The sequence below is a fragment of the Pteronotus mesoamericanus genome, unplaced genomic scaffold (assembly GCF_021234165.1).
Source record: "Pteronotus mesoamericanus isolate MK-2021 breed Mesoamerican mustached bat unplaced genomic scaffold, CSHL_Meso_final contig_68, whole genome shotgun sequence".
Taxonomy (NCBI): Eukaryota; Metazoa; Chordata; class Mammalia; order Chiroptera; family Mormoopidae; genus Pteronotus; species Pteronotus mesoamericanus.
In genome coordinates this window covers 3,333,714-3,357,716 of record NW_026555234.1, presented here as the reverse complement: position 1 = coordinate 3,357,716, position 24,003 = coordinate 3,333,714, and the positions used below count along the sequence as shown (strand labels likewise).

The window sequence follows — 24,003 nt, the reverse complement described above, 5'->3', positions numbered from 1 at the left end:
GGGGCCTCGCTGCAGGGGGGGCGCGCAGGCCTCATGTCAGCTCCGCTGTCCGGGCCTTGGCTGCACCCTCATGGCCCAGTCCCCTCATTGCTCAACGCTGGTACCTCCCCACTCTGCCATGCCTTTTGCAAGGCGGAGGAGAGTTCTGGGGTGCGGGGTGGAATGCGCACCACTCACCTGAGCTATCAAATCCCCATTTTCCGCATGGACCAAGATCACAGCTCCCAGCCCCTTCAGGAAGGTGAAGGCTTCGTAGAGCTACGGAGGGGGAGACGGGGGAGGGGGGAGGTGAGGAGCAGGACCATCTGCAGAGACTGCCCCTCCGCTCACCTGGCCCCCACGAGCAGCCCTGCCGGCCGCTCCGGTGAATGGATGGACCATGAATGGACTGTCTCCATCAGCAACAAGTGCGCCTGGGGAGGGACCCGCCCTGGACCCTGAGGGGGCCGGGGCGGGGCAGACCCGATCACAGTCACAGCCCAGCAGGACTGCACCTGTGTCTGCGTGTCTGCCCCCACCTCTGGCTTTCGGTTTGCGTTCGCCTGCGGGTGGTGCCGGCTGGTGCTGGGAGTCGTCGTTCGTTTTCCTGAAATTGTGTAACTGACCCTGCCCAGCCTGTGTTGTGACTGCCCGCAGACCTCGGGGGATGTACCTCTTTACAAACTTTTAGCCCTTGTCATCTGATAGAACACCGTGCGGTGGGGGAGGGTGGACATGTTCTCCAACAACTCTAATGCTCCGAAAGCAGACGACCTGCCCAGCATCAGCGGATTTAACCAGCACGGGCCCTGCCCGCCACCCAGCTCCTCCTCCAGCCCAGGAAGGAGCTGCTATCCGGCCTTCGCATCTGGCAGGGCCACAGCCACCACGCTCCGTCTGCAGGGCTCCTTTGTCCTGCACGTGTGCAAGACGGCCCCGCCCCCCACCCTGTGCATTCACAGGCAGGCACGGGGAGGGCGTGTTGCTGGGAGGCGTGGAGCATTTTCAAGGACCTGAGCCCAACACCTGCTGGACGCCCTCGGTGACCAGGTGGGGCTTCGAGGGCGGGGGCGGGGGGCAGACGTTAGAATGGAACAGGTGAAAATCGCAACGCTGCGGCACGCCGCACGCTGTGTTCTCCACGGAGCTGAAGCAACGTTCAGCTTCCCCAGGGCCTGTGGGCCTGCATGCGAGGCATCTCAGAGTAAGGTCATCTCTAACTCCAAGGGTTTGTGTCGGAAGGCAGGACGCGTGCTTCTCCCGCGCACGTCACACTCCACGGTGACAAGGATCAACAACTTATTAATGCCGACAGGCAGCTGCTGCGGGCTGGGCACTGTCCCTTACAGCCTTACTGGTAGTAAAATCACTTCACCCTCCGGCAGCCTCTGAGCGGAAAGCACAGAGTGGTCAGGAAAGCCGCCCCGGCTGCACAGCAAGGTCCAGGCCTCCAGCATCCACACCGCCCCGCCCCCCAGCACGCTGACCCACACTTTTTAAGAAGCAGAGGGCAGGGCAAGGATGACAAAGGCAGGCCTGGGTCCCGCTGGCAGAAGGCCAGGTGCCCGCTAACTGGCCGGCCCACACATGTACTACATCGAGCAGCCTCTCCCTAGGCTGATATCCTCCAGGCAACGGCGGTTTGACGTCGGCCAGGCCATCGGTGCTCACGCCCCCCAAATGAGGAAACTGAGAAAGGAGGCAGCTTGCAGTCAGCTTGGGGGGGCGGCCAGGGCTCTCCTCCCAGGTCGGAGCTCATGCAATGGTCCCCACCCCGGCTCGAGCCCCAGAACCGACTGCGGAGTTTCCGGGATATACAGCCTCCTGAGCCCTGCCCGTGAGCACCTGTGATGCGGTCCAGGGGTCTGTGTTTTTAGCGAGCTCTTTAGGTGGTGCTGAGGGTGGGCCGGTGCGGGAACCTCCATGCAAGGGGCCCCCGCTCCACCCCACGCTGCTGGCCAAAAAGGAACGCAGGCCCAGGAGGGACGCCGACAACGCAAGGCCACGTGGCCGCTCAGCGGCGGAACCAGGGTCCGACCGCGGAGCTGGCCCCGCCAGTGCCCACAGAGCCGGCCCGCTCCCGCCCAGCGAGGACAACAGGCGCGTGGGGGCCTACCTGGCTATCGGACATTTGGTAGAGGTCCTTGTAGGCCATGTACACTTGGAAGGAATTGACGCCTGTTCGAGACAGAAAGGGAACAGAAAGTGCACGTAAGGAAAACGAAGCATGTCTTCCCTGTAAATGGATGATCACAGCACAGAGCGCGAATGGCCAGGGTAGAAGGTGCCTCGGAGTTCAGAGCGGGGACACACGCCCAGCCTGGGTGCGGGCGAGGGCCGAAGGAGGCCCTCCGAGGTCCACTAAAGGAGGGGGGGGGAGGGGGAAGGGGGGGAAGGGGGAGGAGGAGGGGGAGGGAGGGGGCGGGGGGCCACAGACAGTAGGGAGAAGAGGGGACCTCGGGTGCTCAGGTGCTAGAAAGCGTCCTGTGACTGAAGCGAAGGCCACGCGTGGGTTTTTTAAAGCCCCTGTATTTTTCGTTACAGTGAAATGCAAGGAACAAAATTCAAAGCCGCGCCCACTTTGAAGGGCGCGATTGTTCAGTGGCACTCGGCGCATTCCCAGTGCAGCCATCACACTGTCCACAGCGCCTCTAAAGGGAGGGACGCGAGCAGACCTTCCGTCTCAGAAACACCCCTCCGGAAGCTGAGCGGAGGGCGGTGGGCGGAGCCGCAGGGAGGAAGGGAGGCGGGCGGCAGGGGGCGGGGCCGGGCCGCGGCTGCCGGGGGCGGGGCCGGAGACCCAGACCCTACTCCACCTTCCAGTGGCCTGAGACGAGGGCCACATTTCATATGTTATTTCGTCCTGCACTCCTGTAACACGTCCTTTGCGATTAACATTTGCTCATGAAATCAGAAACCATTTTGATAAAACAATGAAGAACTTAAGGCAAAAGGATGAAACAAACTGGACTTCTTTTATATTACGCAATAGTGAAGACAAGCCAAAAATCTTTTCTTGTGTACAAAGGCTTGGCAACAAACAAAAATTTCCTTTCCCCAAAGTTCTGGAAAAATGAAAAGAAAAAAATAATATTCAGAGATTAACATAAAAGTATCCATTTCTAGTTTATCAAGTAGGCTTAAATAAAAATAATAGGACAATTAATTAATAGTATGTTCCTTGTAAAGATAAACCCTTTTTTAAATACAAAAACAAAAGCTCAGTATATTATACACAGGTAAAACCAAAAGTGAAAGTCAAACAGGTAAAAACCAAAGCGAGAGGTAAATTCATAGTTAACTGCTTCATTATTTTTTTTCTAATCCTCACCTGAGGACACACTTACTGATTTTATAGAGAGAGGAAGGGAGGGAGGGGGAGAGCAATATCAATGCAAGAAACATCGATTGGTTGCTTCTCACACGCACCCGACAGGGGACCGAACCTGCAACCTACGTGTGTGCCCCAAATGGGAATAAAACTCACGACCCCTCCGGTTTACGAGAAGATGCTCCAACCACTGAGCCACACCAGCCCAGGTGCGCGCCATTATTTTTTAAAGGGGACGGAAAGAGTAAGCTTCCATGATAAAAAAATGTTAAAAGAAATGCAAATTCACCAGAAATTAAAAGTAAATAGTACAAACAAAAGCAGAAATAATGGATTAGAAAACATGGCAGACTTAATAAAAAAACACACCCCAGAAACTTATCCCTTGGCAGGGGAGGAGTGAGGCAAAGCCATTCAGGTGAAACACTTCAGTGAAAAGGCCATGACAAATGTGACTCGTTATAAATGAAAATCTTCTGGAAGTTCATTCTTAAAAACTCAAAATAACAAGCAAAAACCAACACGGCAAACATACCTGCAACAAAGGTAACAGAGGTTTGAAACCTCCGCCTCTTTGAGCAACACCAGACAGCGGTTACTTCCGGGGACGGCGGGAGCGGGGCTGTGACGGGAATCTCGGGGGGCCTGTCGGGGCGGGGGGCCCGGTCCGATAATCTACTAATAACTGACTGGGGTAGCCTCGTAACAGCTCATAAAGCCACGTTTTTGATGTGTGCAGTTTTCTGTATGGTTTATTGTATGTTAAAGAGATTCAAATAAAAGCAAAGAAGCAAAACACACTAAAGGCAAACAGTATTTTCAGACACTTAAAGAAAAATGGCTAAGTAATAAAGATAAGGAAGAGGTGTGTTATTTGTAATCAAAGTATCTCACGTGCAAACCTCAGCGTTGTGCCCCGTGTCTGAAGGCCACCCCGGGCCGTGGCGGGACCGGGCGGTAGCCGCAGGGTGGAGCGCGGGCAGCTGGGTGCGGGGCGCAGACCGCACGGCCTTTTGGATACATGGGAGGTAGGTGGCGACAGTAAGACAACAGGACAGTCCCCGGGCATCTGGCTTAAAGAACTGCGCAGGTCGTAAATAAACTCCTTTGGTTATTAGAATAAAGACTAAAGTTTTCAAATCTCAAAAATAAAAAAGTTGCCCAGTGTTAGTGAACATGCCTCAGAATGAGTCCCTCCTATGCAGCGCGGGACAGTGGAAACTGGCACAACCCACCTGCCACTGCTCAGAGGGCCGCTGAGCGACACGTCGGAGCGGTAAGCGTCTCGTTTCTGCCCTGATCCGCGTCCCACCTGCGCGGGCGCCTCAGGGACTCACACAGCTCCCCAGCCCCGAGGCGGCCTCACAGGTCCTCCAAGGAAGGAGCACAGAACGGCAACTCTAAACAACGGACGCCTCTGGGGCGGTGGACCCATTCGTAACCCCCTCCAGCTCTCAGCACTCCCTCCTGCTTCCTAGCGCCCAGCCGTTTCCCCGTCCACGCTCTAACCTGCCAGGCAGCCGAGTGCCCACCCGTGGCCCCAGGGGGTGGCTGGCGGGCAGCAGACAGTAAGCTGAGCCGCGAGGAGAGGCCAAGTCCAGCTGATACCAAAGGACACCTGGCCGGCCCCCAAAACAGATACCCACCCCTCAGAGGACAGGCTAGTCCCTTCCCCCCGCAGGAATGAAGGGGGCAGAGGACACGGGTGTGGGGTGAGAGGGAGAAGAGAGGCAGCACAAAGAGGAGAGGGCGGGGCAGCCCAGCACGACCGTGGCACGGGATCCCGGGGTGCGCGTGTCCGGCTCCACACCGAAAATGTGGGGGTAGCTTCAGCCAAGCTGGGGGCGACGGGTTCTGAAGTTTGTATTCAACAGGGAGACCCTGATGTCTGCTGATTCCGGTGAAGAAAACTTGGATTCATCAACAGCCAGCATGTTTCTTAACTGCAGGGTTTTAACATGATAATGTGTGATAGGAATATCCAAAAAAAGAGTCAACAGTGAGCATTTCCCAAACTTGCTGGGCCCCGGAAGCCTTTTTTCACGGAATATTCATTATCTCGCTCATCAAACTCTTCCTGATCCCTTCCTGTGTGCGAGCGCCATCCTAAAAACTCCTAAAAACTCGAGAGGCAAGGGAGGGAGGACCCCTGTCTACAAATAAATAAGATCATTTCAGGCAGAGATGGGCGATAAGACATTAAAGAGGCTGCTGATGTTTAAAAGTTTCACGTAAGTTTTGCAGCGACTCCCGCGAAGAGGTAACGTCTGCCTGTCCTTGAACGTGGGCCGGCGTCGAGCCCCGCTCTGGCCAACCGTAATGCAGAGGTGACAGTGCATACGTCCCTGGCCTTGGCCACAGCGGTCCTGCAGGTCACTGCCACCCTCCTGGAGCCTCCAGGGAAGGCGTTCACGACAGGTGGCCGGAGACCGGGGACAGAGGCGTCCTCGCCGCCCCCGCTGCCCCCGCGGAGGCCCAGGCCGGAGCGAGCCAGGGTGGGAACCAGGGCAGCTCAGCTGAGCCCGAAGCAACGCGCCATCCGCAGAGCAGGGAGCAAATAGACCACCGCTCTCTCCTATTAGCTGTGGCAAAATACACACAACATGAAATGTGCCTCTTAACCCATCGACAGAAGAAACGTCCGGACCTACAGAGGGTTTTTGGGAGTTGATTTGAGCCACAGACGACACAGGCCGGGAGCAATGCCTCAAGTGCTCCTCCAGCCTGTCATCGCTTGGGCTCGACAAACTCTTACAAGACTCTCCCCAGGGGTGGCCGTTTCTTAGGCTGACATTCCCTCCACGCAGCTGGCAGGAATGGGCCACGGCGCAGGTAACGGGGTGCGCTCTCCTGAGGACTCGTGGCCGACGGCACAGGCGTGCTGACCGAGAGGCGCAGAAACCACAGGCAGGGCTGGCTTAGGGTACATGTGAGCCTTTGTCTAAGGAAGTCACATGTCTGGGGCACCACTGCCACCGTGGCCTGCCCAGCGAGGGGTCTATGGTCTGATTGCCCTGTGAGGTGACTTCCCACAGAACCCCCACTCCTTGTCGTCTGCAAACCATGTGTCCAGTGTGCGGTGTTAACTGCGTTCACACTGGGGTGCAACCGCCCCCGCCATCGCCTCCGGAACGCTCCCTGCTGGCAAAACCGACAGTCTGTCCCTACTATTCAGCAACTCCGCACCCCCGGCCCCCGCCATTCCACTCTTCTATGAGCTCGACTCCTCTAGGGACCTAGAGTGCCATCGCACGGCGTCTGTCCCTTTACGACGGGCTATTTCCCCGAGCGCGTCCTCCACGTTCACGCACGGTGTGGCGTGGGGCAGAGTTCCCCTGCTTTTCAAGGCCGAATGACAGTCCGTCGTGCGGGCGGGCCCGTTCTGTGTACCCGTTTACCCACCGACAGGCCTTCAGGCTGTTTCCTCCTGTTGGCGGGAGAGTCAACGCCGAGGCTCCACTGCCCCCGGTGCCAGCGCCCTGATGCTGTGGGTGCGGAGGAGCCACTGAGGGAGCCTCAGAGGTCAGCGGGGTGGCTGCCCAGCGCCACACGGCCAAGAAGTGCGAGGGTGGGTCTGATCCCCGGCGGCCAGATGGGGAGCTTTCTGCTTATGCTGCTGCTTTCCGTAAGGACGTGACAAGTCCTTTCATTGTGCTCTTGTGAGAGACGGAGAGAGATGGGGGAAGGGACAGAACGATCATCTGCCTGCTTTTATTAGATGAAAAAAGAGAGCCAGTGACGTGGCCACGCGGCGCAGGTCAGTGGAGCCGCTGGGCCTGGCCTGTGCTCCTGGGGCACCCCCTTCACCGTCGCCCCCCATCCACCGCCTCCAACGGCCCCGCCACATGGAGGGCGGGGAGCACCCAGCGTCCACGACCAGCCTTTGCTCTATAGAAGCACCTGGCCCGGCGAGCACGGCGCCCTAGCAGAGACGTTCCTTCTCCCACAGCAAACAACGGGGACGGCCTGCAGGGGGTGCCGTGCTGAGCCCCAGGGCCACCTTCAGGAACGGAGGACTCATCCCCCACCCGCAGCCGCTGGGGGCGGGGCAGGCGCAAGACGCTCAGCTGTCACTGAGCCACTGACAGACCCTCCACGGAGACAACAGCTGAGCTCCAGGTCATGCCCTTCCCAGAGGGCCCCTCCCAGGGCCTGGCTGACCGGGGTAGCAAGTCCCCTGCCCCTGTCCTTCCTCGGGACAGGTGTGAAGGGCGTCCGGGATCAGAGCGTCCCGTGGCCAACCCTGCTTCCTGGGCATCGCCCGCAGGGGTCGGTCCTGAGGGCCCTGTGTGGGAGGCGGGGTGAAGGTCCCCTAAAGATGCCCGATCCCTAGAACCTGAGAGTGAGTATGTTCCCTCCCAGGCAAAGGGACTCTGCAGTGGGATTAGATTAAGGAGCCAAGACAAGAGGCCATCCTGGGCTTTTTGGGCGAGCCCGACGTAATCCCCAGGGTCAGAGGGAGACGTGGCGACGGAGCCGAGGCCGGGAGGCCGCAGGGCCCGGCCAAGGAGGCCGGCGGCCGCAGAGCCCAGGAAGGCATGGAGCCCCCTCCCCCAGCCCCCTGGAGCCTCCAGGAGGACCGCCCGGCCTGCACCTAGAGCCTGGCCCACAAGAGCCACGTCTGACCTCTGGTCTGTCATTTGTGTTGTTTTAAACGGCGAGGTGGTGGGTTTGTTCCAGTGGCAGCAGGACACTGATACACAGCCACTTCCTGCCTCCCTGACAACACAGTTTTTAAAAATTCACCAGCGGGTGCTTGGTCAAGCCGGGATCGCCACGAAAACGGACACGTGGCGCTAATAAATTAACAACTAACAACACAGAGTCCTTACCACAGGCCAGCACCGCGCAGGCGCCTTGCAGCCAGCCTCCCACCTGGTCTTCAGAACAGCCAGTTTCCAGGTGGGGAAACGGAGGCAGAGAGGTCAAGGGACTGCCCTGGGGATGCACAGCTGCTAAGGCAGAGGCCTCGTCCACGACATTTCATGGAGCAAAGGAAGCATCATGCAGAACAGTATGCATGTTATAATCCTATTTATGTAAAAATTACATGTACGACTGTGTACACCTATAAGGAAATAGGATATGTATGTACATATTCAAAGGTTTTGTACATCCATATACAAATAGGAAAGAAAAATGCCAAACTACCACTTTTTACATTATACGCTGCCATATTGTTTCAATAAATACGTACAAATTCTGAAACTTAAACCAAGAAAAAGCACTTTAAGCCCTGGCTGGTGTGGCTCAGTGGATTGAGCGCCAGGCAGAGGCCTGGGTTTTGGGCCAGGTGCCCGATAGGGGACGCACAAGAGGCAACGACACACTGATGCTTCCCTCCCTCTCTTCCCCTCTCTCCAAAAATAAATAAATAAAATCTTTTTTCTAAAAAAAAAAAAAAAGCACTTTACAATGCTGGTTAGACACTTAAACCCATGAGTGCACCTAAAAAACCTCACCAAGTCCTTTCCCTGCAAGCTCCTAACCAAGGGAAGAAAACATCTCTCCGCCCTCTCCCAGCACGATGCACCGAACGCGGCCCCACAAAACCCCCTCCCGCAGAGCGGCAGCTCCCTCGGGACCGTGTGTACCCCAGGCCCTGGCCCCCTAGCTAGGCTGTTAAAACGGATGTGCTGAAGCCCCTGGTAACGAGGAAGATTTCTCAGGATTTAACGTTAGCTGAGGACGGCAAGATACAGTCACCCCCCCTATCCGTGAGGGGCCCGTTCCAAGGCCCCCCATGACTGCCCGAAACTGTGGATAGTACCAAACCCTATCTATGACTTTTCCTATGTATGCATACCTATCACAAAACTTCATTTACAAGTTAGGCACAGTGAGAGATTAACAATAGCTAATAATAAAATAGAACAACCGTGACAATATACTGTAATAAAAGTTATATGAGTGTGATCTCTCCGTCCGTGTCTTCTGCCCACAAATACGATAACTTTTCCATCCTAAGCACTTGTGCGCTGTGGCTGTGGCTTTTGCAGTTTGAGGTACGACAGTAAAACTAGCATGAATTTCTTTCTCCTTCTTCACAATTTCACGAAGATTTGTGTACAGGTCTTAGCAACGTCGGCACATGATTTTTTTCCGTTTTTCATTCAGGCAAGAACTTTAGCTTTTCCACTTAAAGGAAGCACTTGATGGCCTCCCTCTGGCCCGTCCACATCGCCAGCACCCCTGCTCTTGCACTGGGGAGCCATTATCAGGCAAAGTTAGGGTGCCTGGAACAAGAGACCTCCAATACTGCGACAGCCGATCCAATCGCTGAGCCGGCGGGCCACATGGCCAGCGGGCCAGTAAGGTGTTCAACTCGCGCCTGAGGCAGAACGGAGCGGGACTTTACCACGCCACTCGGAGGAGCACACCATGGCACACAGAGGAATCGTTTAATTCTGCAATTTTCCACTTAATATTTTCGGGCCCTCATTGACCGTAAAGAAATGAAACCATGAAAAATGAAGCTGCAGCCAGGGAGGACTCCTGCACAACACATTGAATTTTCTCCGATAGCGATTCTGTGCAAAGTAAGAGTGTGATTCTCAGGGACCGCGCCAGAAGGGCGATGCCTTAATGCTACAGAGGACTCAGGCACACAAAACCCCGAACTCATGCCAGGGATACAATCGGCAGTCACGCCAGGAAAAGTGTGCACAAAGTGCTTCGCGGGATGAGCAATTAAAGAACAGCATGTGTAGCGGTAGACTGAATCTCCCCCTTCAAATCAGCAAGGACTCCCGAGAAGCCGCGGCGCCCAATGGTGCGGACATGCAGGGAGCCAGAGACATGGGTTTGTGGGCGTTCAGGTGGATCCACCTTTCAGGAAAGCAATTTGGCACTAAGTGTCATGATCCTGAAATAATCATAATTTCACTTCTGGAAATCTGGGGAAATAACTAGAAATGCAGACTAATGTTTATATGCAAAGATGTTCACCATCACACAACCTATAGTGGAGCCAATAGAAAACCCAAGTGCCCAATAAAAATGAAACAGCTGAGCAAATTAACCATTACAAGCTCCTAAAATTATTAATGAAGAGTAATGATTACTCACAACACACAAAGCACAAAGAGAAGGCTTCCAAGTAACCGCTATCACATAACTATATAAGGAGAAACTCGTCTAAACGGGCAAGGAACGGCAGGGAACAACCCGTACCATTAATGGCATGGGGCAATGGCAAGGGGACCAGAGGAAAAACATTTTTCCTTCTCTCGATGTTCTGACTTTTTCTGTATCGTGGTAATGGTGCTTTTATAATGAGAAAACACAGCATATCTATTTTTTTAATCCTCACTGGAGGATATGTTCATTAATTTTAGAGAAGAACAGAGGGGAAGAGGGGGTGGGGGAGAGAGAGAGAAACATCAACTAGTTGTGTCCCATACACGCCCAGGCCAGGGATCGAACCTACAACCTAGGTCTGTGCCCTGACGGGGAATCGAACCAGCAACCTTTTGGTGCACAGGCCAATGCTCCAAACAACTGAGCCACCCAGTCAGGGTGGCAAGTCTATTTTAAAGACTGAAAACAGCCCATAGCTCTCCTTGAAGCACTGAATTCATTTGAGGCTGCCTCCTCAGTCTCTGGAACTGCTCCTTCCAGACTGACCGCCTGTGCCCCGCGCCCTCCTGTTCCCGTCCTTTGCTTCCGTGTGCCTTCTGTTCCCGTCCATTCACTGTAAGGCACACGGTGAAGAATCCACTCTGTGCAGAGACACCCGGTGTGAGCCCAAACAGAGGCAAGCCAGAGCAGGAGGAGGAGCTGCGTGGACACAGCCCCCTCCCCCACAGAGCTCAGGGTCTAATGGGAGAGCCAGACAGCCAACCAGAGGCCTGTGATCCAAGGACAATGGAAAAAGTGCCTCAAAAGAAGCCTAAGGAACCTCCTATGCAGTTCTGACTGAGATGCTGGAGAATGGGACAGTTGAGCTGGGTATCAGAGTAGAAGAAAGGGCGATCCGGGGTGGGGGGAGGAGCGTGAGCCAAGGCCCGGCAGTGTAGCAGGGTTTGGGGGAAGCCTCACGGACAACAAGCACCAGGGAGTCTGTGGTAAAGAAAGACAAGTGCAGCTAGATCCCGGGGGGCCCTGTGCGCCAGGGTCACGAGATTGGGCTTTCTTCTGTGAACAGGCAGCCTCCAAGGACCTGTTTTCCACTGTCTGTGTCACAGTATGCAGCTCACGGCTGGGCTTGTGGTAGATGCAGAGGAAGGGATTTCAATGCCATACAATCAGATCCGCCAAAGACACAGGGACTCCGGAACCACGCCCCCACCCAGGGCTTTCACTGACCTTTGTCCTGCACCAGCACCTCCAGCTCCTCCCGAATGCCGTCGTACCAGCCTGTGATGTCCACGTGGAGCGAGTAGTCGCAGCAGGACTTGGTGTCAGCTGCTTCATGCCATTTCTCAAAGGAGGTCAGCAGGCTAGACCCAGGTTCTGGGACCACATGGTCAACTGGGACAGAAAAACGTGTCACATTCCAAGGCGTTTAGGATCTAAGCTTCTCCAATGGTGGCCTCTTCGCCACCATCATCATCACTGACATCACCATCACCACCACCATCATCACCCCCACCGCCATCGTCAATATTACCATCATTGTCATCATCAAATGACAATTGTCACCAGTGATATTGTCACCACCATCGTTAGTCTTCATTACCGTCATCATCGCCACCATTGTTATTGTCCTCTGCAGCATCATCATCACTATCAAATGCTCATTAAGTGTCAGATACTCCACAGAGGTTTTACATAAATTATCTCGTTCAATCCTCACAACCATTCTGCAACATGAATTTTAGTATCCCCATTTTTCAGATGAAGAAACTGAGGCTCAAAGAGCATTAGGGACCTGCCAAGGTCACCCAACTAGTAACCAGGGTGGGGGGAATGCCCACAGAATCTTGTCAGCTGCAGAGTCTGAACTCTTTCCCACTGTTCCACACTGCATTGGTTCGGGGGAGGGTGCTATTTGTTATGCAGCACTATGGTAGCAATACTGACCAATACAACTGCTTCCCAGCTGTGTGACCCTAAAGAAGGTTACTTCACTCCTCTGAACCTCTACTCCCACATATGTCATAATAATACCTATGTCACTAATTCCAAAACTCTAGCCATCAGCATACCATGTTCAGGAACCTTTTGCTTTATCTCCCTACAATCCATATCACCTTTACTTAACACTTTTCTTAAATCAAGTCACAGTTTCTAAAAATCTAAATTCTGACTTCAGTCTAAACTTAAGCAGTAACATCCATGAGGTGCTAGTTATTTTATTTCAATATGCATTAAAATACTTTAAAACTTTCAATGCCTATAACACCTCTAAAATCATTTTGTGAACCGCCACCGGGACGTAATACACCAACCTTTACAGTGGGGTTGTGGTGACAATCACATTAAACGGCACCCTGAGCAAAGTGCCCGGTGCACCCTGAGCACTTGCGTGTTGCTGATGCTGCAGACAAGCCACCGTCTCTGCCCCTAAGGCCCCTGGGGTGCAACTCACTGATCATCGTGGTCCCGCCCGCCAGCGCTGCCCTGGTCCCTTGGAAGAAGTCATCAGCAGCGGTCATCCCCTGGGACGGCTTCTGCAGGTACGTGTTGACATCGATACCTCCGGGAAGGACCATCCGCCCATTGGCCTCGATGGTCTTCACTCCGCCAGGAACAATTAAATTCTCTCCTATTTGTCTGGAGACAAACAACAGACACGGCTTTGGTTCTTAGATGGAAGAGGAAATGGCAGCCAGCTGTGCAGCTTCAGAACCTTCAGGGAAACGTTCCTGAGCCAGATCCTATGCAGGGCACTGCGTGGACAGAGGTAACTCAGGCAGGTCCCTGCCCTCGAGGGGCAGGTGGTTACAATCCAGTGCAGCAGCTGGGTGGGGAGCACGAGGCGGGCTGCTTCACCAGCCTGCTAATCTGGGAAGGCTTCCAGGGGGAGGTGGCAGCAGAGCTGACTCCACCAGAGGTGAGACCAGCATCGCCATCAAGTGGGGAAAGGGCTCTCCAAACAGCTCGTCACTCCAGAATGTGTCACACACTTTTAGCAAATGGCTCAGGGACACAGAGGAGAGTGTTTGCAGGAGGACAGAATGAAAAATCCCTTTCGCCTTGCAAGCTTTCAAAGACAGTGTTGTGGGCTGAACGGTGACCCCCCCCCAAAAAAAAATTCACATGCTGAAGCCCTAACCCTGGGACCTCAGCATGTGACCGTATTGGACACGGGGCCTTTAAAGGTGACCAGGTGAAAATGAGGCCACCAGGGTGGGCCCTGATCCAACAGGACTGGTGTCCTCATCAGAAGAGGAAGAGACAGCAGCAGCCCACGTGCACGGAAGAAAGGCCATGTGAGGACATGTCAAGGAGAGGGCTGTCACAAGCCAAGGACAGAGTCTCAGGAGAAACCCGCCCTGCTGCTGACATCCGGACTTCCAGCCTCCAGAACTGAGGGGTCAGCGTCTGCGGCTGCAGAGGCCCAGCCTTTCTGTTCAGGCGGCCTGAGCAGACCAGGCCTGGATGTCACCGCAGGGCTGGACAGGAAGCCCCCCAGGAGAAAGTGAAGAAAGATTTTGGTCCCAACACACGTCCTTTCTTGAAGTGCCAAGGCTCCGTCTGTAAGCCCAAAGCTCCTCTTGCTCCTGGCCCCTGAGCCCAGTTCTGGAAACTCCGAGGAATTTGGCCAGGTGTGTGAGGCTGGATTTGGGAGCTGCCCCCAACTACTGGCTCTGTCACATGGGGCAGAGATTTCGCCTTCTGCCCGCCACTCCCGCGTGACAGAACAGGGACCAGCATGTGCGTCACAGCCCCAGCACGAGCCTGCTGACCGCGGGACGGCTCTGGCTGAGCCCCACGCACAGGGCCTGGGGGCTCTTCGTACAGGCGAGTCCCTTCTCAACCCAAGTCTACACCACCACCCCGCCGTCTCCATCCCTCATATCCCCCGGAACACAGCACAGCCACGCTGGGCCAGAGCCCCGGCTGTCCAGGCCCTTGATGGGCCTGGCAGCCCAGAGAGATGGGCTTCCTTAAAGGTCTGTTTCTCAACGCACTTGATGAGTCCATCTTCCAGGTAGACGTCGGCATAGAAGGACTGGTCGTCATTGATGATGCGCCCGCCTTTGATGAGGAGCCGGTCACTCTGCAAAGCCAAGCAAACCATCAAGTGTCACCGGGGAAAAGCCAGGAATTTCTCTTTCTTTTAAATATTATTTATTTATTTATTTTTAGAGAGCAGGTAAGGGAGGGAGAAAGAAAGAGAGGGAGAGAAATACCCATGTGTGCCCTTAGAGTGCCCCCTACTGGGGAACCTGGCCCACAACCCAGGCACGTGCCGACTGGGAATAGAACCAGTGACCCTTTGCTTCGCAGGCCAGCGCTCAATCCACTGAGCCACATCAACCAGGGCTCCTTTTTGCTTTCAATAAAAATGACTCAAATATTTTGAAAAGTAGCAAATGGTGTAAAATAGCAAGGCCTGACTTGATCAGGAATCTCATGACCTTAGGAAAGTTCACGGTCACCTGCTCTGGGCCTCGCTCAGCACCTCTCAGAGAGCCCTCCCCCTGGCTGCCTGACTGGAGTGCCACGTCGCCCTGTCCTGCCGCAGACCCCACGGCCCCCACCCACCTTGTGTTGACACAGCACGCACCGTAGGACGTCTGATGTGCTGCACAGCCCGGCACAAGCAACGGCCCCTTTTTATTACCAAATCTTTTATGACAAATCATAAGCATGCAATTCTGTAATGTAACAATATCACACTCAAGCACACCATAGGAGATTTTAGGTGACATGTTTCAATTAAAACTATAAATTATTACAGCCATATTATTACCCTACCAACCACACTCAAGCAGGCCTTACTTCTGCCAGACCCTGTATGTATTTACATGTCTGTCTAAAATGGGGCTTGCCCTCCCGACATCAGTGCTGTGATGTGTCACTCTGTGGGTGACCTTGGCACAACTCACAGGGCACCCACCACATACACGTGGATGTGGGCAGATGTCCTTATGAGGCTGTCTGCTCCATGGGGCAGGGACTTCTATTTTATTCACAGCTGCATCTCCTATACCTTGGACACACCCTGGCTGGCTGGCTGGTTGGTGGGTAGATAGATGAGTGGATGCATGGGTGGGTGGGTGGATGGATGGATAGTGGATGGATGGATGGATGGAAGGATGAGTGGATGGATGGTGGGTGGATGGATGGGTGGATGGGTGGATGGATGGATATGTGGATGGAGAGGAGGGAAGGATGTGGATGGAGGGGGGTGGATGGGTGGTTGGATGAATGGATGGTGGATGGATGAGTAGATGGGTGGATGGATGGTAGGTGGTTGGATGAATAGATGGTGGATGCATGGGTGGGTGGATGGATGAATGGATGATGGAGGATGAATGGATGGATGGATGAGTGGATGGGTGGATGGATGGTCGGTGGGTGGATAGATGAATGGATGATGGATGGATGAGTGGATGGGTGGATGGATGGTGGGTGGTTGGATGGTGGGTGGTAGATGAATGGATGGTAGATGGATGGGTAGATGGATGGGTGGGTGGATGGATGGATGGATGAGTGTGTGGATGGATGAGTGTGTGGATGGATGAGTGGATGGGTGGATGGATGGATGGATGGGTGGATGGGTGGGTGGGTAGTTGGATGAATGGATGGTGGATGGATGGTGGGTGGGTGGATGAATGGATGGTGGATGGATGAGTGTGTGGATGGATGAGTGGATGGGTGGATGGATGGGTGGATGGATGGGTGGGTAGTTGGATGAATGGATGGTGGATGGATGGTGGGTGGGTGGATGAATGGATGGTGGATGGATGAGTGTGTGGATGGATGAGTGGATGGGTGGATGGATGAGTGGATGGGTGGATGGATGGGTGGATGGATGAGTGGATGGATGGATGAGTGGATGGGTGGATGGATGAGTGTGTGGATGGATGAGTGGATGGGTGGATGGATGGGTGGATGGATGGGTGGGTAGTTGGATGAATGGATGGTGGATGGATGGTGGGTGGGTGGATGAATGGATGGTGGATAGATGTTGTGATGGATGAGTGGATGGGTGGATGGATGAGTGGATGGGTGGATGGATGGGTGGATGGATGAGTGGATGGATGGATGAGTGGATGGGTGGATGGATGAGTGGATGGATGGATGAGTGGATGGGTGGATGGATGGGTGGATGGATGGGTGGGTAGTTGGATGAATGGATGGTGGATGGATGGTGGGTGGGTGGATGAATGGATGGTGGATGGATGAGTGTGTGGATGGATGAGTGGATGAGTATATGGATGGATTGTTGGATGCCTTGAAGGACTAATGGGTGAAGATGGAGAAAAAAGGCGTCACAGCCATGAGACAAAGAACTAGAAGCTATGATCCAGAGAAGAGAAGTATGACCCAGCATGCCCTGCTCCCCAGCAGGGGGGTCGCTGGAGGAAGGGGCTAGAAGCTCGACACCTGCCTCTTATCCCTGGGAGGGAGGCCAGCCAAGGCATGCTCATCCCAGGGAGGGCACCCTCTAGAGGCACCCCCAGACCACAGTAAAGAGGAGGGGCAGGCTGTGCGCATCCAGAAGCAGAGATATAGCACCAGAAAGCAGGGAGCCGTGTGTCACCAGAAGCTGGTAGGTGGCTTCCGGGACATGGCCTCCCGCAGGCAGACATCTGCCTTGTCATGTTTAATAGCAGGCTTTTCAGGCTCAGCCTGAAACGTGGTATTAAATGTGCTGTGAGCCAGAAGATTGTTCCCGCCCCGCTCTGCTCCTCCTAGGATCAGGGGGTGGGACTTGTGTTCAAGTCGGTCCCCTCCCAACTACCACCCAATACTGCCAGCAGCTCCTGCCAAGGGGACCTCCCCACCAGCGTTCTCGGGGGCCTGCATTTTTCTTAAAAAAATAAGCCCCTAGTAAGGCAAGAGCTGATGTGACTGTCTCATTATCTTTCTTAAAATCAGTAGTGCTTTTGCCTTTTAATTGGCATCTTCAAAGCCATGTTCCTTGGAACTCGAGGTCACAGGGGCCCTACTAGATGCTGTCCCCAACGGGCATTCCCAGGAGTAGGGAGTTGAGAAAACTCTGGGTTAAACAGGAGCGAGACCATCTTTGGGGCAGGAATTCCAGACCCTTCCCTCTGCTGCTGTGTAATGTGAACACTCGCGTGGGGAACCGAGTTTACATCTTTTCCAAACGTAGATCTTTTTGCTTTGTGGAAAATCTGACAAGGAGACTTTCCCACAGAAGACGTCTCAGGAAATGTGTGTGAGGGCCTTGCGGCGCGCTCCGACCTCAGGCGGAAGCGGGGCTCCGAGTCGGGCAGCTGCCCACGTTCACACAGCTAACGAGGGCCTGGGCGAGACCCAAGGCTTCCCAACTTCCTCTCCAGCATCTGCTCCACTGACACACTTCGGCCACTTTTACAACGTTTTCAAACTCTGGAATCCATAACGTCCCACAATCAGATTCCATTCAGAAGAGAGCCAAGGCCTGTGACCCAAGGACCTAACTCTCTGGTGCTCCTTTTGTTTTTCTTTTTTTGCCTTTAAAAAAAAAATTAGTGATTGATTTTAGAGAGAAGGAGGGAGGGAGGAAGAGAGAGAGAGACAGAGACTTATTTGTGCGTTCAGTGGTTGATTCTTGTGTGTGCCCTGACCGGGGCCCAAACCCTCAACCTTGGCGTATCAGGACGGCGCTCTAACCAACTGAGCTCCCCGGCCAGGGCCTGGGGCTCCTTTTCCTCACGCAGGAAATGCAAGTGTAAAAACTCGCAGAACTGTACACCAGAAAGAGTCAATTTTATGGGGCGTGAAATTTTAAGAATTACAAAGTCACACATTTAAAAGAAAAAGAAAACTACTTTCGTGCTCACAGATTACCACGAGGAAGAAACAACATATATGACCAATGACAAGCTCCATATAAAAACCACTGTTAAGTACTTGGAAGAAAAGAAGATAGCTAATTAAACATTCCACAAAGCCCTCACAGCGAGGGCCCGTCAGAGCCTGCCGGCTCATTCCACAGTGACGGCAGGGACCTAAAGAGAATTATGATCAGCATGACCGGTGTTCTTGGGTCAGTGCTGTGTAAGGACAAAACGTCCGGAGTCAGACAGATGCAGGTTCCAACCTTCGGCTGGCCCCCATGCCCTCGTCTATAAAATGGGGACAAGTGTCCCTCACTCACGGGGCTGCTGGGAGAACCTCCCAAGGGGTCAAGTGCTCAGCACAGGCCTGGCACGTGTAAATCACGGGTCCAGTACACACTGTTTATCCTTTGGTCTGTAGCAGGCGCTACACTCGCTAGATATTTACGGAAGGCGTGTGCAGCGAAAACAAATAGTTCTCGCCCTGAAGGAGCTCTCAGGCAAGCGGGGGAGACTGGGTCTCTCCCAGGCCTCTGCAGCCAGGGTGGGACGGGCTGGCAGAGAATGGCAGGAGCCCTCCCCGGGGGATACGCCATCCCGAGCTTGGAGAACAAGGGGGAACCAGCCCCGCACCAAAGGAGAACAGAGAGTGCGGTGAGAGGAGAGAGGCACGCGGGACAGAAGGCGTCGGGTGGGCTGGGGGATCTGAGAGTGGTCTCCTCTGGTGGACGTGTGGCCTCAGTGGGGGCCTGAGGAGCTAACGGGGACTGGATGGGACTCTGATGCCGAGGTGGGAGGGTGCCTGGGTTGGTGGCCATGTAACAGGGGGTCTTCATCTGGGGGGACTCACACACACGGAAGTTTCTGCACTCAGAGGCCATGCAAGCACCGGGCAGAAGCAGAAGCCGGGGAAGTCACCCTGTTTATGCTGCCCTCAAACCTGGGGCCCCTTGATAAAAATCAGTGCCAATCAAGTTTGCAAAATGCATCCAGGGCCTTAAAATTGTTCAAGGCTGGACTTAGAAACCTGTGGCTGGGAATCTGTCCTCAGGAAAACATCCCGAGCAAGGGCAAGGGATTGTACGCCAAAATGTGATCCCGAATTAGCTAAAACCATCTCACCACACCACTGAGTGGGTGTCATTCAAATACGAAACTATTTCCCTGGGATTTTTAAGAACAACCAATAGCACCGAAGAACAAAATGTTAGCTGAAAAAGCAAAGTACCAAACCTTTTCTAGGGTGGTGATCGTGGGGTGAATAGAGCTTTCTGGTAGTCATTGGCTCTCCCCTGGCAGAGAGTTCGGGGTGCCTGCCCCTGTCCCCACGGCCCCCTGCGGCCCCCCCATCGCACTCACCACACTTCGTGCCAGTTGTTCACGCGCCCCCCTCCCTCGGGGCTGCACCCCCGTCACGGCCGGGGCGGCCCGTGCAATCCAGTGCGGTTTCCCCAGGGCTCCGCCAGCGGGCACATGCTCCACTCAGCAAACGTGCACTGCGTGGAGGCGGGGGGTGCGGGGAGACAGGAGGCCGAGGAAGAGGGAGGACACAGAGAGAGAATATTTGAAAAGAGAGTGAGAAGGAGAGAAAAGGAGAGTGATACAAAAATTATAAAGAGATGAAAACGTGGAAGAAAGGGAGGAAGCAAAGGAGGGAACAAAGAGAAGGAGAGAAAGAAGTAGAGAGGTAGACAGACAAATCAGAAACCTCTCTTCTCTGCGTTTAAAATTCTCCGGAGCCTGAGCCCACTGCCTGGGAACAGAGGCCAGCCTGGAAGCCGACAGGCCTCCTCCTGGCGCCCAGTGTCCCCTGGGGCTGGGCAGGCACCAAGTCCCTGCTGCCAACTGCCCCATGAGTCCGGAGGAGACGCCCAGGGGCGGGGAGGGCTGCTCCCCCAAGCCTGCTATTATCTCCCTTCCAGCCCCAACTGGGCGGACAGTGCTGGGGCTGGCGGGATGCTTTGTTCTCTTCACAAACACTGGGTATAATGGTGGGCACTGCTGACAAAAATTAGCTTGAACACGTTAGGCTTTCCCACCTCTACAGAAGCAAAAGCAACAACAGCCAGCCACTGCCAGGCGCGGCGGGTCTGGGCCACGCTGTCATCCTTGCATCTGTGCCTGTCCCTGAGTCCTGTTCTCCCCATGGCATCATGGGAATAAAACCTGTCGCCTCCACCAGACTCAGACGAATAAAAATCCCGTTAAGGCCCCCAAAGCTGGAAATGGGAGCAGAAGGGGGCCATTCCCCCAAAACGAAGAGCACAGACCCAGGCATGGGGCTCTGAAAGTTGCTGGTTCGCACAGATCAGAATGGGAGGCGGACGTGGCGCTGTCCGCGGTCCTGACACGCCGCCCCGCACGAGGACAGCCAGGTTTTTCCCCTCAAGCCTAGGACACTGAGGTTCCCTCTCCCTCCTACCCCATCTCCACCTTTCTTTTTCGGATCACCGGCCTATATTTGTGATCCTTACAGTCCCGCAGAACCAAAGCAATCACGGCTTACATTTCATGATGCCTGCCGTTGGTTTCAAGACCTGTCAACTCTTACTACCGCCCCTCCAACGCCTTAATTCTCCCGCCGCAGGAAGCTGCAGGGAGGGCACGCACCCCTTCCGCCCCGTCTCCCACGATGCTTTCCTAATGCAGAGGCTGGCTTCTGGGGTGACTCAGTGGGCAAATGTGAAAAGGGGGTCTCAGTGGCTTGGGCTTCACACTGAGAAGGCAGCGTCAGCCGGGCTTTTGGGGGACACGGATTCGGATGGGAGCCTGACCCATCGGTGTGAGGGGGCGCGAGTCACTGGGTGGCCAGTCATTTCTGGGAAGATGAAGAATCCCTTTCTGTCCAAGGGGCAGTCACAGGAATGGGCCTCAAAAAGATCAGGGAAGCCCCGTTTTGGTAGAAATGGGCTTGTCCGTGCACTAAATGCCAATGGATCTGCTTTCTGTGAAGACAAAGGAAATGTCAAGGCGAGTTTTGAACGTTATGAATCCTTCAGATCCTACAAGCTGCTGATGGCGAGCTCAGGTTTGCAACTCCAAAATTCAACCGGACAGGAGACAAACCCCATTAGTGCACGTACGGCTCCCAGCACAGCACCACAGCCCAGCTGACCCTGCTGAAAGTTCCATTCTGGGCGCTTCTGTCCAGATTTACATTCACCAGATACAGAGAGGGGCCAGGGATTTCTGGATAGTGCGGGCGTACACCTGTTCACCTGCTACCGACTGCAGTCCTGGTCTCACAACGCTTCCTGCCCTCAAACCACGCCCCCACCTGATTTGACCAATAGCATGACAGTGGGTGTGGCCACTCCTTCTGAAATCACCTTGAACAGGCAGTCCCAGGAGAAGAAGCGAGGCGCACACCCGACCTGGACAGACGCCTGAAGACAAACCCAGCTGGGCCTGGCTAAGCCTCTGCCACCCACGGACCCACAGCCGGGAGTCAGCATTTGGTGCCGGAAGCCAGAGTCACAGGGTCGTCTGCCGTGCGGCATTCCTGCCGTCACAGAGAACCGACATGCTACCAGGGTTCCGTGCGCAAAGCCACAGCCACAGCCATTACCGTTGGGGTCAAATACTTCCTAATTCCACGACTCGCCACTTCCTTTAACAGCCTGCACGCCGCGATTCCCTCACCATCGCCCACACGCCCTCCCTGCGGCACACGCGTGGGGCTCGCAGGGAGCCAGCCCGCTGCCTCTGACGCTGCCCCAGGGACGGCCTGTCCGCGGAGGGCACGTGGCCACCCTTGGCAGGACAGCAGCCCTGGAGCTGATGACAGGTCTGGCACCGGAATCAATCAGCGCGCATTTGCGCTCCACTCGCAGGGGCAGGACCATGGCGGCGTTTTCCTCCTGCCTGAATCAGAAACGCAGGCAGTCCCCAGGGACTGCTGGCCTACCCTGTGAGCGCGGGCCCGTTTCCACGGCAACTGCCGGGCTAACAGCGAGATCTCCGGCCGCGTGGTGGTTGGTACCTGGGCCTCTATGTGACCCCAGAAGCGGGCAGGGCTCTTAGGCCGCCTACAGCAGGGGGCGCCAGCTGCACCCGCCTCTACGGCAACACCCACGTCTGTGCCTCCCCTTGCGCAGAGACACCCAAACAGAAACCCACTGCCTCCAAGAAAATCACATTCCTGAACGCCAAGCGCCGGCTCTGCTTTACATGGGTTTCCAGGTTTAATTTTTAAGTCCCCTCCCCCCCTGCCTTTGTTAAAAAGATGGATGTCTCTTTTTTTAAGGTTTTTGAAATTTATTTATTTTTTATTTATAGCGAGAGGGGAAGAGGAAGGAGAAAGAGAAGGAGAGAAACATCAATGCGAGAGAAGAACATCAATCAGTTGCTTCTCGTATGTGTCCCAGCTGGGGGCCAAACCCGCAACCCAGGCCTGTGCCCTGACCGGGAACCTGGCCTTTCGCTTCACTGGACGAGGCCCGACCCACTGAGCCACACCGGCCAGGGCGAGTCTTAAGTCCCTTTAAGAAGTGGGCATGATTGCTACAAAGGAGGAAGCTCAGAGACCTGAGGTCGTTTGCTCAAGGCACACAGCCAGGAGTTGGCGGAGACACACTTGAACGTAGCGCCACCTGGCACCTGCTGAGCAGCAGCCCAGTGTCCCCTGGTGTTCTCCTCACTGTCGCTGCCTAACACGTCTGAACCTCAGCTCCTTCCTCTGCAAAACGGGGGCAAGTGAGGACGGACCTTACGTACCTACCGGGCCGCCTGTGAGCACGTCCCCGGGGCCCTGCACCCCGCCTGCCCTCCCGCTGGGGCGGGCGGCTGCAATTGCGCAGAAAGGCAGCAAGGCGGACTAAGGGCCCTGAAAGTTGCCCAGGGCTCCCCAGCGGTGGGTGCCAACTGTGAGGCCCACCCACCGAGTCGACACCGGCAGCGTCCCCGGGAGCCAGGCGCTGTCAGCCCTGATCGCCTTCGGTCTGCTGTCCAGGACGGGGCCTGGCCAGACTGCCTGAGCTCTGACCCGGCCCACTCTCGCTGGCCCTGTGGCTCAGTCGGGCCGCCTCCTTGCGCTTCACTTCCTGTCTGCAGCGCCAAGGGCTGTTTAGAAAGTTAAATGAAGTAACCCGTGGGCAGCACTTAGAACAGTGCCTGAGTGTCTCCTGTCCTTGCGGGGGGCGGGGTGGGGATGGGGACGATGGCATTCAAACGCTGCTTCCACGGTCGACTTCACTCTAACCTCTCACACCCCAAACCCCTCCCCAACACAGGACAGTCGGTGACCTTTCTGAAACACATACACCACACGCCAGGCTTCTCCTTAAAACCCTTCCCCAGCTCGTCCTCGCGTGCAGGACAAAGTGCAACCTCTTGGCTCTTCCAGGCCTGGTTGCCCCCTCCCCTGGCCTTGTGCCACCGCAAGCATACCTACCTGCTGGCTCCCTGAATGGGTGTTCCTGGGCCCTGGGCCTTCCTGTTGCCCGGATGCCCTGCGACACCTGCTGAGCCCACTGGTTTGCAGCTCACCCTCTCAGGCACAGTGCCCTGGCTCCAGGAACTTGCTGTCACCCCCTGGAGCCCTCACAGCATGAGGCTTGCGTCCCTGGTTAGCACTGCATCCTGACTTCATGACGCTCTGTCTGCCGGCTCCTTTTTAAATGTGTTTCTTTCCCCTACGTCCGTGAGATCCTTCACATGAGCGGCCCCCGCCTCAGCCCCACACAGCTCCTCAGCAGCGTGGCCTCTGACCCGCCCAGCATCCGGGAACCTCCGCTCCCTCATCGGTCAGTGGAGCTAGTCAAAGCACCTACTTAACAGCATTCAGTA

At 55.1% G+C, this 24,003-nt stretch overlaps 1 protein-coding gene across 2 annotated transcripts in view; it reads right to left on the bottom strand.

Moving 5' to 3' along the window:
- The window catches only part of CRMP1 (collapsin response mediator protein 1), a 48,027-nt gene that overhangs the window by 13,085 nt on the left and 10,939 nt on the right, over positions 1 to 24,003 (bottom strand). For both annotated transcript variants that reach the window (XM_054582227.1, XM_054582228.1), the window contains exons 2-6: positions 14,389 to 14,477; positions 12,843 to 13,027; positions 11,618 to 11,782; positions 2,096 to 2,157; positions 178 to 258 (exon numbers count right to left, since the gene is read on the bottom strand). In XM_054582227.1, coding sequence (XP_054438202.1) covers positions 178 to 258; positions 2,096 to 2,157; positions 11,618 to 11,782; positions 12,843 to 13,027; positions 14,389 to 14,477 — 582 coding nt within the window. The remainder of the gene's footprint in view (positions 1 to 177; positions 259 to 2,095; positions 2,158 to 11,617; positions 11,783 to 12,842; positions 13,028 to 14,388; positions 14,478 to 24,003) is intronic.